The 12,844-nt window shown below is 38.3% G+C and overlaps 1 protein-coding gene across 1 annotated transcript in view; it reads left to right on the forward strand.

Moving 5' to 3' along the window:
• Positions 1 to 12,844, forward strand: part of KDM5A (lysine demethylase 5A) — a 97,010-nt gene that overhangs the window by 53,755 nt on the left and 30,411 nt on the right. The window contains exons 17-22 of the mRNA XM_026502703.4: positions 195 to 345; positions 1,798 to 1,912; positions 4,219 to 4,574; positions 8,367 to 8,505; positions 11,606 to 11,785; positions 12,367 to 12,528. Of these exons, the coding sequence (XP_026358488.2) occupies positions 195 to 345; positions 1,798 to 1,912; positions 4,219 to 4,574; positions 8,367 to 8,505; positions 11,606 to 11,785; positions 12,367 to 12,528 (1,103 nt within the window). The remainder of the gene's footprint in view (positions 1 to 194; positions 346 to 1,797; positions 1,913 to 4,218; positions 4,575 to 8,366; positions 8,506 to 11,605; positions 11,786 to 12,366; positions 12,529 to 12,844) is intronic.

A 12,844-nucleotide genomic window follows, 5' to 3' on the forward strand; every position in this document is an offset into this window, starting at 1 on the left:
GAATTATCTTCCTGGAGAGAAATTGTCCGTAAGGATTAGGAATGAGCACCTGCTCTTAAGCTTTTATTGCATTGGTGAGATTTTCACAGCTGCAGTGTTTCCACTAATAGATTGATGACTAACTTGAGAGAGGTTGGTGAGTATTTTTAAATGGCTTTTTATGTCTGTCATAGTATATAGCTTTGTTTTTACAGATTTGATTGAATTACGAGTAATGCTGGAAGATGCTGAGGATCGGAAGTACCCAGAGAATGATCTCTTTAGAAAACTCAGAGATGCTGTGAAAGAGGCTGAGACTTGTGCTTCTGTGGCTCAGCTGCTTCTGAGCAAAAAGCAGAAGCACAGGTAAGACTGAGAAGAGTTCTCCGGTGCTTTCCTGTGGGTTTTTGGTTTTGTTTGTTTGCTTTTCTTTCAGAGTAAAAGCCAAAATTTAACCGGCCCCTCCCTGTATTATCTTTGACCTCTTGTCATGGCCCTTCCCCTCCCTCTCTCCAGTCATGTCCCGATCTTCTTTCCTACTACTCTCCCTTCTTTCTTGCTCCACCCTGCAGTCCTCTTCCCCTTCGTGCTTTTTCAGACACACCAGGCACGTTTCTGCTTAGGGCCTTTGCCCTTCTTCGCTCTTCCAGGTGGCTTGTTCCCTCACTTCTTTCAGATAGCTGACATGTTCTTGAAGAGGCCTTCTGTGACAACCCTTTATAAAATTGCAACCTTTTTATTCTTCTTTCCTGCTCTGTTTTTCTCCTAGTCCTGTCACTTCTTGACATACTAATTTATTTATTATCTTCTCCTTCCTTTCCCAATCCCACTAGACACCTGCTAGACTAGAATGTTGGAGATTTTTTATCCTTTTTTCATTGCTCTTTTTCTTGGGCTTAGAACAATGTCCGGTGCATACTGGATGTTTAATAAATATTTGTAAGTAAATAAATGATACTACACGCTGAAGGCAGATGGCAGCAAAGAGTAACCTTGATGGATGCTGGAGAGGCTATATTATTAAGAAATGTAGAAGTATGCATTCTTGATTTAATGGAATTCATATGTGTTAAATTTTCTGTGGTATTTCATATTCATGCCAGCACTTTCCTGGTATCTGACCAGCTTTTGCTATGGCCCTTCACGTTGGGTTTTAAATTACTTTGTACATTTTTTGTTTACCATTTGATTAGAGAGCCTTTCTTTGAAGCATTGATCAGGGAATTTTCACCTGTCATTGGGTCACTTTAACCCCCTTGGAGAGTCTGGCAAAAGTGTAGGGGCCCTTTTCTTAGAAAAATGCACATTCACATAACAATTCTGAATTTGTTTCAGAGGGGTTTATTGTCCCCTAGCCAAGTTAAAGGCCCTTTGTTCACGTTTTAAGCTTTTTGAGGTAGAAGATTTAGTTTTATTAATGAACATAGTATTTTACTCTGAGGAATTTATTGACTATTTAAAATGCTCAATACTTATAAGATTGGAGGAACTATAACCTGGAGAGTTGAATCTTTGAGTCTTTAACTAATGAGGTAAAAAGTGGAACCTCTCATCTTCTGGGATTGCTTGGGTTAGAATTCTAGAGAGACTGGAAACCCCTTTGATACCAGATGACTATGGATTTTTCTTACATCTCGATATTGGAGGAGCTATAACCTGGAGAGTTGAATCTTTGAGTCTTTAACTAATGAGGTAAAAAGTGGAACCTCTCATCTTCTGGGATTGCTTGGGTTAGAATTCTAGAGAGACTGGAAACCCCTTTGATACCAGATGACTATGGATTTTTCTTACTTACATCTCGATATTATTTCACATCAGGCAGAGCCCAGATAGTGGGAGGACTCGGACCAAACTGACAGTGGAAGAATTGAAGGCCTTTGTCCAACAACTTTTTAGTCTTCCATGTGTCATCAGCCAAGCTCGACAAGTAAAGGTGGAGTATTACATTCTTTTCTTGGGTAATATCCTTTGTAGTATGGGTTTCTGTTTCGGGTAAACAAAATAGTGTGTCTAGACTAGCTTTTTGTTCTCTTTGTTTGTCACATAAGTACTGCTGTTTGAAGTTTTTTGGTGGGCAGTAAGAATCCCCTGGTTTCGTTCATAGCTTTTAATTCTCCTTTTAAAATTATGGAAGGGTAGTTAGTTTAGAATTTTTTTCTACATTAATTTTAGATCAGAATCCCCATTTAGCATAGATGTAATTGAAATGCAAGAAAATAGGTAAAAGAACCTGAATGTATCAGTAAGTTATTAGTTCACGAGCTTTTAAATATGTGAGCTCTGAAATTCTTAGGGCCCTGATGGTTTCTTGAATATGTACAGTCTCAAAAAGTGTATATCAAATATATTAATCAGCATAGTTAGTAATCCTCTGATAGGTTTGTGGTGTGTTTTGTGATTTGGCCATGCGCAGGTTATCTAAAATGGTTATTATTGAGGTCATCAGCTTGAGGGGAGCCTGGGTGGCTCAGTCGGTTAAGTGTCTGCCTTTGGCTCAGGTCGTAATCTCAGAGTTCTGGGATCAAGCCCTACATCAGGCTCCTTGCTCAGTGGGGAGCTTGTTTCTCCCTCTGTCTCCACCTGCCACTCCCCCTGCTTGTACACTCTCTCTCTCTCTCTGTCAAATAAATAAAATCTTTAAAAAAATAAAAGTTATCAGCTTGTGAAATCTAGTATCAGTTGTGTTTCTGCTGTTATTCCGTGTCATAGGAGCATTTTGGTAAGTTGACCACTCTTTCCTTCCTGACTTTCTTCTCTGAACATCTGTGACATCACATGCTCTGGTTTTCTTTGCTCATTCACAGTTCCTTTTCTTTGGTGTTCTTTGCTGTTTGTTTTCTCCTTGGCTTAACTTCCAAGTGTTGGAGTGTATTAGGAGTCTCAGCTCTTTCTTTAGGTCCTGACATCTTATTTGTTTAGTGACAGTAAGTATCACCTCTATCTGGTTGATCCCAGATTACCAGCTCTCAATGCTTTTGTTCTTTCCTACAGGCTTATACATCCAGTTGCATACTCTGCGTATTCCATGGCAGACTAAAAGGCATCTTAAAAGCCTTTTAATGAATCGGAATCCTTGATTCCTTTATTTCCCTTTTACCCCACATCCAGTTTCTAAACAAGGGCTACTATTATCTTCAGAATGTTTCGCACAGTGAACCATTTGCCATCATCTCCATTGCTTAAACTGTGCTCTGAACCTCTAGATTCTGCCTCTGAGATTACTGTAGTAGCCTCTTAACTTGTCTCCCTTCTTCTTCTTTTGTCCCTGACAGTTTATTTTTCATTCGGTAGCCAGTGTAATCATGTAAAATATAAATCAAATCATATCACTTCTCTGTGGTTAAAATTCTCCAGTGCTTCCCCAAAGCCATTAAAATGAAATCTAAGCTCCTAATCTACATGGCACTACATAATCTGAGCTCTGCTTATTTTAAACCACATTTCTCCACTTTGCTCTCCATCATCCACTTTAGAGCAAGACATTTCTCTGTAAAAGCTTTTGCAGTTATTATCCACCCTGCCTGAACTGCTCTTCCTCCAAATTTTCATATAGTTCCTACCTCTAGCTCCTCATTTTAGTTTCAGTTCATCTATTTTCTGTGTCCACCATTGCAAAGTAATATGCCTGTCCCCTCTGGTCATTCTTTCTCTCTCTCTCTCTCTTTTTTTTTTCCAATTTTATTTATTTATTTGAGAGAGAGTGAGTGAGAGAACATCAGGAAGGGGCAGAGGGAGCAAGAGAAGTAGGCTCCCCACCAAGCAGGGAGTCTGATGTGGTGGGCTTGATCCCAGGACCCCGGGATCATGACCTGAGCCGAAGGCAGTCGCTTAACTGACTGAGCCACCCAAGTGCCCTGGTCATTCTCTATTGTGTTGCCCTGTTTTATTTTCACAGCACTTAAAACTAACTGAAACATTTTATTCATATATCCAGTGTCTGACTATTTATATTAAAATACGTTCCTTGAAGACAAGGACTTTGTGTGTTTTAGTGCTGTGTGCTTAGAACAGTGGCTGCGTTGAAGTCCACAGTCATTAAATATTGTTTGAATGAGTTTTAAAAGTAAGTCTGTAGGTAATTACAGAGAAGCATAAATAGGTTCTTAACTATCATATCTGGTGCTATAATGGTGAGATTATTAGTCTAGAATTTGATTGTTTGCCTGAACTATGTCTATTCCATACTTATTTTGTATCTTTTAAATTTGTTTTTTATTTTTATTCTTTTGACTTTTTCAGAATCTCCTGGATGATGTGGAAGAATTTCATGAACGTGCCCAAGAGGCCATGATGGATGAAACCCCAGATTCTTCCAAACTCCAGATGTTGATAGACATGGGCTCTAGTCTCTATGTGGAGCTACCTGAATTAGCCCGACTGAAGCAAGAGCTACAGCAGGCTCGATGGTTGGATGAAGTAAGACTGACCCTGTCAGATCCACAACAGGTCACTTTGGATGTCATGAAGAAACTGATAGACTCTGGGGTGGGGTTGGCACCCCACCATGCTGTGGAGAAGGCAATGGCTGAACTACAGGAGCTCCTTACAGTCTCTGAGCGATGGGAAGAAAAGGCTAAGGTCTGCCTACAGGCAAGGTGAACACATATATTGGTGACTGTTGCCTCTTTAATAATTAAGGGTAGAACCGAAGGCGGAACATAAGGCTCTGTTTCATTAAATATTTAATTAGATGTTTTATGCCTTTCCTGACCAACCACTAAATTATCAAATAGGTCTGCATATAAACAGTTTCAAAGATTGTGTGTGTGCTAGTACAGAGTACTTTGCTAGGTACTTTAAATGCAACAGTACTATTTTGTTTAGAACTTTCCCCTTACCTATACTGTAGTTCAGAGCTAAGAAACGTAAAGCTTACTGCAATATGGTATGGTTAACTGAGAGGTACAGAAAAATGCTGTAGCACTTCAGAGGAGGAGAGGTCATTGTTAGCTTTGGTGATCAAAAAAGAAGCTTGAGAGAAAAGAAAGAACTTAGGCAGAGTTTTGAAGTGTGTGTGGGATTGAAGTAGAAGGGGAGTAAGAGAAAGATCAAGCTAAGTTTAAGGAATATATAGGGTGTGTTTAGGTGACAAAAGTCAAATGGGCTTTACTGGAGTGGAGGATTTATGTAGGAAAGTAGTGGGAAAGAAGAAGCAAGAAAGATAGGAGAACATTATGGAGTTGCATTAGCATCGGCACCCCCATTGGATTTGTGAGATTTCAGTAACGCATTCACCATACTTGACTGTATATCGACTAATTAGCCTGTAATGTTCTTTAGGAAAGTATTTCTTCAGCTAAAATTAAGATCTGTAATTTCTCTTGTGCGGATGAGGAACCTGGCATACTTAGAGCCCATAGTTATTAAATAACCCAGCTCAGATTTAAAGCATTTTCCACTTCATTCCAAAGTCTTCGTGTACTTAACTATTTTGCCAGCCACTTACTTTGGTTGCAGTTGATAGGAAAAGCCTTAGGTGATTCAGTGAACACAGTTCTGTTTAACCAAGAAAAGCCCACATATATTTTTCCTGGATATTTTGCTCTCTAGTTGGCATGGAGAATACATACTAAAATGTATCCGTACCTTTTTCTGTTTGAAACCTTCAAATTACTCTGTGTCTTCAGATTCATGACAGTTCCAGGAGCATATTAAATGGGAAAAGCTAAATAACTTTAGAATGCAAAACCATGATTTGATACACCTGATGCAACTTACTGTAGTCTACAGAATGAGATTTTGTTGGTAGTAATATTTGAAAACTTTTTTTCTCTTATTTTTCCACATTTAATCAGTCACTAAGTTTTAATGTGTTTTCCTCCAAAAATGTCTTTCATATCTGTCTTCTTCAACTCCATTGTCACTGACCCTAGTTATGGTGCTCTTGTATTTTCCCTTAATCTTTGCAATTCAGTAAGTATTTATGGGGTACCTACTACATTCATGCCAGGCTCTATTTCTAAGTGCTATAGAGATAGTAGGGGAAAAGACCCACAAAGTCCCTGCTCTAAAATAGAGCCAACATTCTAGTAGGGAGAGACAGGTGAATAAGTGAGTGAATGGATGAATAAATTTCAGATAATTAGTGTCACAAAGAAAATAAAATTCGTAAGGAAATAGAGGGTGATGGGGTTTGTTGGGGATAGTGGGAAGTAGAATCTTTTGTTTTCTAACTCCTGTCAAAGTTAGCTTTCTGAAACACATCTACAGTGTTCTTGGCCCCTTAGCATTGGTTAACTCCTGACCACTATTTTCTCAATATCCTCCTTCTTTGCTTTTGGCCTTCTCTCCCTGCCTCTTAAATAATGCCTTTCCTCAAGATTCTGGCCTAGATCACTTCTTTTTTCACTCTGTACATCTTCCTGAAAATTTCGTCTTATTTTGTGGCTCCATTGGCCATCTTTATACTGATTCAAATTCTCATCTATCATGTAGATATTTTTCATAGATACCATCTGCCTATTAGGTAAATCTATTGGATGTCCTGTTGATACCTCAAAGTCCCCATATCCAAAATTGAATTCATTAAGTCTTTCCCATCATCTCTTCCTTTGCTCCTTTTTTCTTTGAGTTATACCATTTTTTTTCTCTTCTAAACAAGCTTTGGAAATTAACTTTGGCCTTTCCTTTCCATTTCCATACCCTCAGCCTCAGATAACTACTAAGTCATGTTGATTATATTTCCTTGATATTTCTCACTTTCATTCTTCTTTGCGGTGCTGTCATAGCTGGCCTAAATCATAGCCATAGACTCTGTGACCTCACCCTGCTCTCACCCATTCTCTACACTGCAGCTAGTATTTTCCTAAAATACAGGTGTGGCTTTTTCACTCTCTTGCTTAGAGCCCTTCACTGTTTCCTATTCCCCTGGGGATGACATTTAGAGTCCCTTCATCTGATTCATAAAGCCATCTGTAATCTAGCCCCTTGCTTAAGGATCTAGCCTCATCCCTTGCCATTCTTCTTTGCATTTTATGTTCCAAGCGTAGTGATCCCCCTGCTTTCCTCAGATATGCCATGTTCTTTCTTGTCTCTGGACCTTTGCGTGTGCTCATTTTATTTTGCTCTGGAACGCTCTTCCCTTCTGCCCATCCCCTGTGGCATACCCCTACCCAGCCTCTGGTTCCAGCTTTCCTGACTCACTCCTATTCAAAAAGGATAAGAAAGCTTAGAAGTCATTTCTGGGAATCCTTCCGTCACCTACCAGGTCAGTTTAGGTCCTCCTGCTGTATATTTTGATAGCATCTTACAGTGGTATGAATAATCCCCCTCTACCACCACAAGATTAAAACGTTTCACTAGGCAAAGGGTCTATCACTCCTGTGTATTAATAATCTCCAGGACCTAGCACAGTGCCTAGCACATAGAAGGATTCATGGATAAAGAAACTGTTCCTATCCTCAGTAGCTTCCTGTTGCTTCCATGGCGAAGTTCATGGCTCTTAAGACCTCTTAAATCTGTTTGCATCTTTCTTTTCTGTCAGATTCCCCTATTTGCTCTTAACTCTACTCCTACATCACCGTCATCCTCACACCAGCTCCCATCTTAAACTAGACTACTAACTTATTTTTTTTTAAGATTTTAGTTTTTAAATAAAAAAAAATAATCTCTACCCCCAACATGGGGCTGGAACTCATGACCCTGAGATCAAGAGCTGCACTCTCTACCCACTGAACCAGCCAGGTGCACCTGGACCTCTTAACTTACGTTTAAATGTTCCTTCATGTCTTCGTTCATTATATTCCTGGGTTTTTTTTCCTTTAACCTTGAGAAAATCACACTACTTCTTTAAGCTTCAGCTCAAAGCCTGTCTCAACTCCTCTAAGCAGAATTAATCACAGCTTCCCATAGTGTTGAGCCTATAGTGATTTGCTCTTCGTCCCCAGTACACGTTTAATTCTTATCTTGTATTCTGATTCATTGAGGATAAGGTCTATTTTATTCATCTTTTAACTAGGTGGTATTGAATGTAGTTGAATTAAATGTACATGGTCAGCATTACTGGACTTCTAGACTATTGCTTTCCACACTGCTATCTGATAACGCATCTCTGACAATTTCAGATATTGTGGAGAACTAAAATAGATGCAGTTTAGTGTAGTGAAAAGAGCAAGGGATCTGAGACTCATTCTCAATTGGTATTTTAGCTGTGCCATTCACTGTATTAAATGACTTTAGGGAAAATAATTGATTTTTGAGTTAAGGTTTTCTTATTTGTAAATTGGAAATAAAGGTAATAGCTGCTTTGCCTCCCTTATAGGGTTGTGGTAAGAACTAAATGAAATCATGTATATGAAATTTCTCTGCACATTCTAAAATGTTATTTAAATGTTAGTAGCAGTTTGACTTTTCCTCATGCATCTACCCTATCTTTGTGGGTTTTTTAGACCACGGCACAGTGTGGCAAGTTTAGAAAGCATAGTGAATGAAGCCAAGAACATTCCAGCCTTTCTGCCCAATGTGTTGTCCCTGAAAGAAGCATTACAAAAGGCTCGAGAATGGACAGCTAAAGTGGAAGCTATTCAGGTAAGGAGCCTCTTGAATTATCCTACCATTTGGGTAATGTTGTCTCACAGATGAATTCTTTAAGCCTTTAATTCTTTAGAATAGAGTAACCATAATAAAATATTAGTACTTAAAATTTCGTTGTTCCATCTAATTCTGTCATTCAAAATATATATTACCTATTTAAATGTTACTTGTTTCTGTTGACTCCCTGCTATGAAAGATGACGGAATTAGCTATTTATTTAACTCTGAGCAATAGGGAGCTTATTCCCTGCTGTATTCTTTGAATCTTCACCATGTGTGCAAATAAATTTTAAAATAAGAGAAAAAAGAAGATGAAATTAATATTTACTGAACACCGTCACGCTCATGGTAGGTATTATTCTAGTTGTTTGGGAGTAGAAATGTGAGGGAAGGGTGTAAAGATAGTACCCTGGCCCTCAAAATAGCATATTCTCTAGTTGGAAAGACCTGTGTTATATATTTTAATTTAAAACAATATATAATATTCCTCCTGAATTATAAAAACCTTGCAGCATTTTCAGTATTGAGGATGTACATACTCTTTATTGTAGAACTATATCCGAAGAAAAGGAAACGAATTCTCTTGTACTAAACTGCTATTCCAAGAAAACATATCCTAGGTGTCAGGTTCTAATGACTTTTGTTTTAGTTTGTTTTCAGTTAACTTTTTCTGGGAGCTTCTTAGCTGCACTTTTTCTATGCTATTTTTAAAATTATCTCTGTTTTCTAAACTGAAGATTTCTGGAGGGGAGATGGTTGGGTGAGGGGATAGGCTGAATGGATGATGGGCATTAAGGAGGGCACGTGTTGATGAACACTGGGTGTTCTGTGTGAGGATGAATCACTAAATTCTGTTCCTGAAACCAGTACTACACTATATGTTAACTAACTTGAATTTAAATAAAATCTTGGAAGAAAAATTATCTGTTTTCATCAGGACAGGTTCTCTGTTTCATCTTTAACCTATTTCAGGAGTTTGGTTGTCCTCGAATGTTTGATGACCCTTAGTTGGCTGTTAATTTATGACTACGGGACCAAGTTTGCAAGTATAAATGGCTGTCTTGTGTTTCCTTTGTAATTTTGAAGGACTTGTCCTCCGCCTAGCCCTCCCTGCAGTGGGGAGGCTGACTCGTAGGTTCTAAGTGGACAACTTCTCTTGACAGGCAGACTCTTCTTTAAGATACAGAGCTTGGGAGCAGGCTAAGTCAAGCCTTAGCCAGAAGGTCTTCCGTGGTCAAACAGCTATAGTTGGGTACAAGAAGGAGTAGCAGTAAACATAGTATTTCTCAGCTGTATCTGTACTTGAGCTTTCTTTTCTCTTCCATTTTGCTATCTATTCTTTAATCGTAGTACCACAGTGATTTAATTATACCATTATAATATCTCTTAGGGCTAAAACCTTCCCATTATTATTATTAAAAATTTACTTAAGTTGGGGCACCTGGATGGCTCAGTCGGTGGAGCGTGTGGCTCTTGATCTCGGGGCTGTGAGTTCAAGCCCCACGTTGGATGTGGAGCCTACTTTTAAAAAAAAAAAAGTCACTTAAGTTTTTTACCTCTTTATTTTTCCACATTTCAGTGTAACTTTCAAAATGAGTTTATAGGCAAATGTGTCATTTAACATAGGAAATAACCTTTTATTCAAATGTCTATTTATAGCATGTAACTATGCCTTTCCCTCATTCAGGGCTTCTGAATAACAATGACTGTTAAGGGCATATATACAGTTTTCTTATAGGAATGGTTATGTGTTCTGTCTGCCTGGAGATTCAGCCAATCTAAGGCATCGCTCTGAATTACTGCCTGTTGGCTCCCAGCCCACTTCAGATGTTCTTGATAAATTCCTGGAATGGATTACTTGTTAACTCTCTCACCTCTTATAATGATTTAGTTAGTAAATTTACAGCAGTAACAGTTCTAAAAACAATAATGACTTCATTACATTGGAAATACTGAACCATTGTGACCATGGCAAATATCTGTTCTCATCTGTATTTATGTAACATAAAATGGAGGTGGTTATCAGAACTAAAATACTACTCTGTAGTTGTTGGAAAAGTTTGAAAGACTTTGAAAATAGGCAAAAGAAATTACTGGGTGTTCTTTTACTTTTTTTATTTTTTATTTTTAAAGATTTTATTTATTTATTTGACAGAGACAGAGACAGAGACAGCCAGCGAGAGAGAGGGAACACAAGCAGGGGGAGTGGGAGAGGAAGAAGCAGGCTCCCAGCAGAGGAGCCTGACGTGGGGCTCGATCCCAGAACGCTGGGATCACGCCCTGAGCCGAAGGCAGAGGCTTAACGACTATGCCACCCAGACTCCCCCCAGGTGTCCTTTTAGTGGAGTACTGGATGTCATCTAGTGAACTCTCCAAGATTATCTCATTCTGAGAGTGCATGCTGTAGATTTTCTTTGACCAGGTTATTTACAACTCTGTCAATTATTAAAAAATGGTAGTAATACAAATGAATTATGTCCATAGAAAGACAACTAAATTTATCTATAATGGAACAATTGATTTCCTCATGGTAGAAAAGATGATTAAATTGTCCCATATGATATTAAATATCTGTTTCCATCTATTAGCAAATTTCTTGTCTCATTCCTGATTGTATTTATATATTCTGTTCTTTTTTTTTTTTTTTAAGATTATTTATTTTAGAGTGTGTTTGTGAACGGGGGAGGGGCAGGGGAGAAGGGGGGGGGAAGCAGACTCCCCACTGAAATCACGCGGGGCTTGATTTCCTAACCAGGAGATCATGACCTGAGCTGAAACCAAGAGCATCGGTTGGATGCTCGACCGACAGCCACCCAGGTGCCCCATATATGTCTGTCCTTTAGATTACCTTTTGAACTGATTTTTACATCTTAACTAGTTCCCTCATTAATTAATAAAAATCCTTGACAGCATGAATTTATAGACTTTTTAAAAAGGACATTGGAAGCTCTATTAGTTCAAGAGATAAAATTAGCTTTAAAGAATAACATTTAACAAAAAACTTAACACTTAACTCTTTGTAAGATCTTCCAACCAATATTACTAGACTCCATAAGAAAGTACAAGTTGGGTGAGAATGCACTTTTGTTTTTCAGAGTGGCAGCAACTATGCTTATTTGGAGCAGCTGGAGAGCTTATCTGCCAAAGGGCGACCTATCCCTGTGCGTCTGGATGCACTGCCCCAGGTAGAATCACAAGTAGCAGCTGCACGGGCATGGAGAGAACGGACTGGGCGGACCTTTCTTAAGAAGAATTCTAGCCATACCTTGTTGCAGGTAAAGAACAGTTGGTAATTTAATACCTGTAGGTAGGAGTTTCATTGGTGAGGGTTGTTTTCAGTTTATCTGGTCATGGTTATATAAGTGATTCCTATTAAGTGATATCAGATGTCTACTGGAAATCTGGAGTCTTAGGCTGACTTATCTCCAGTTCATCTCGTACTCTGTCCAGAAAAAGCAATTAGCCTGGATCTTATCTCTGTTACTAATGGATTCTGTTCTTGAAATATCTTATACTCGTTACCCTTTTCATCTTGAGCAGTTGAACATCCTAGTAGTTAAAGAGCATAGGCTTTGGAGTAAGGTACTTTCAGGTCGAGCACTGGCTCACTAATTGTTAAGCCTGTGTCCTTGGGCAAGTTGTTTCCTTTCTGAGCCTTAGTTTCCCCGGTTTGTAAAATACAGGTGATACACCTTCTACAGAGGGTCGTTATGAGGGTTGAGTTAGGTGTCTGTAGAAGGTACGTAAGAAAGTGCCTAGGACAAGATGAATGGTCAGTAAATGGTTCCTTTTTATTATTTTTAGTTTTAAGATTTTTTTAAAAACTAGAATTCAGTGTTTGGCTTTATTTTTGTAGGTGCTAAGTCCCCGGACTGACATTGGTATATACGGGAGTGGTAAAAACAGAAGGAAAAAAGTAAAAGAACTAATAGAAAAAGAAAAAGAAAAAGATCTGGACCTTGAGCCTTTGAGTGATCTGGAGGAAGGATTGGAGGAAACCAGAGATACAGCTATGGTGGTAAGAAATTATGAAATGCATTTTGAGCCTGCTTTCTGAATACAGAATTCTATGACGATATTAGCAGATTCACTGGTTTTATGTTCTTAACTATTTTTTATTTTTGTATACTTAATCTTTGGCTTTATAGTAGAATATTTCATTTTTTTATATTTGTAATCAAAGTTTATTATGCTCTCTCCCTAAAATTGTTTGTCTTTCCAAATCTATGTTCTTTATTATTGTTTTAATAGTTGTCTAATATTCCATCAAATTGTCCATAATTTGTTGAACATTTTCTGACACATCAAATATTTTGATTATTACTAAGTGTTTG

Source organism: Ursus arctos, unplaced genomic scaffold (genome assembly GCF_023065955.2).
Source record: "Ursus arctos isolate Adak ecotype North America unplaced genomic scaffold, UrsArc2.0 scaffold_26, whole genome shotgun sequence".
Classification (NCBI taxonomy): Eukaryota; Metazoa; Chordata; class Mammalia; order Carnivora; family Ursidae; genus Ursus; species Ursus arctos.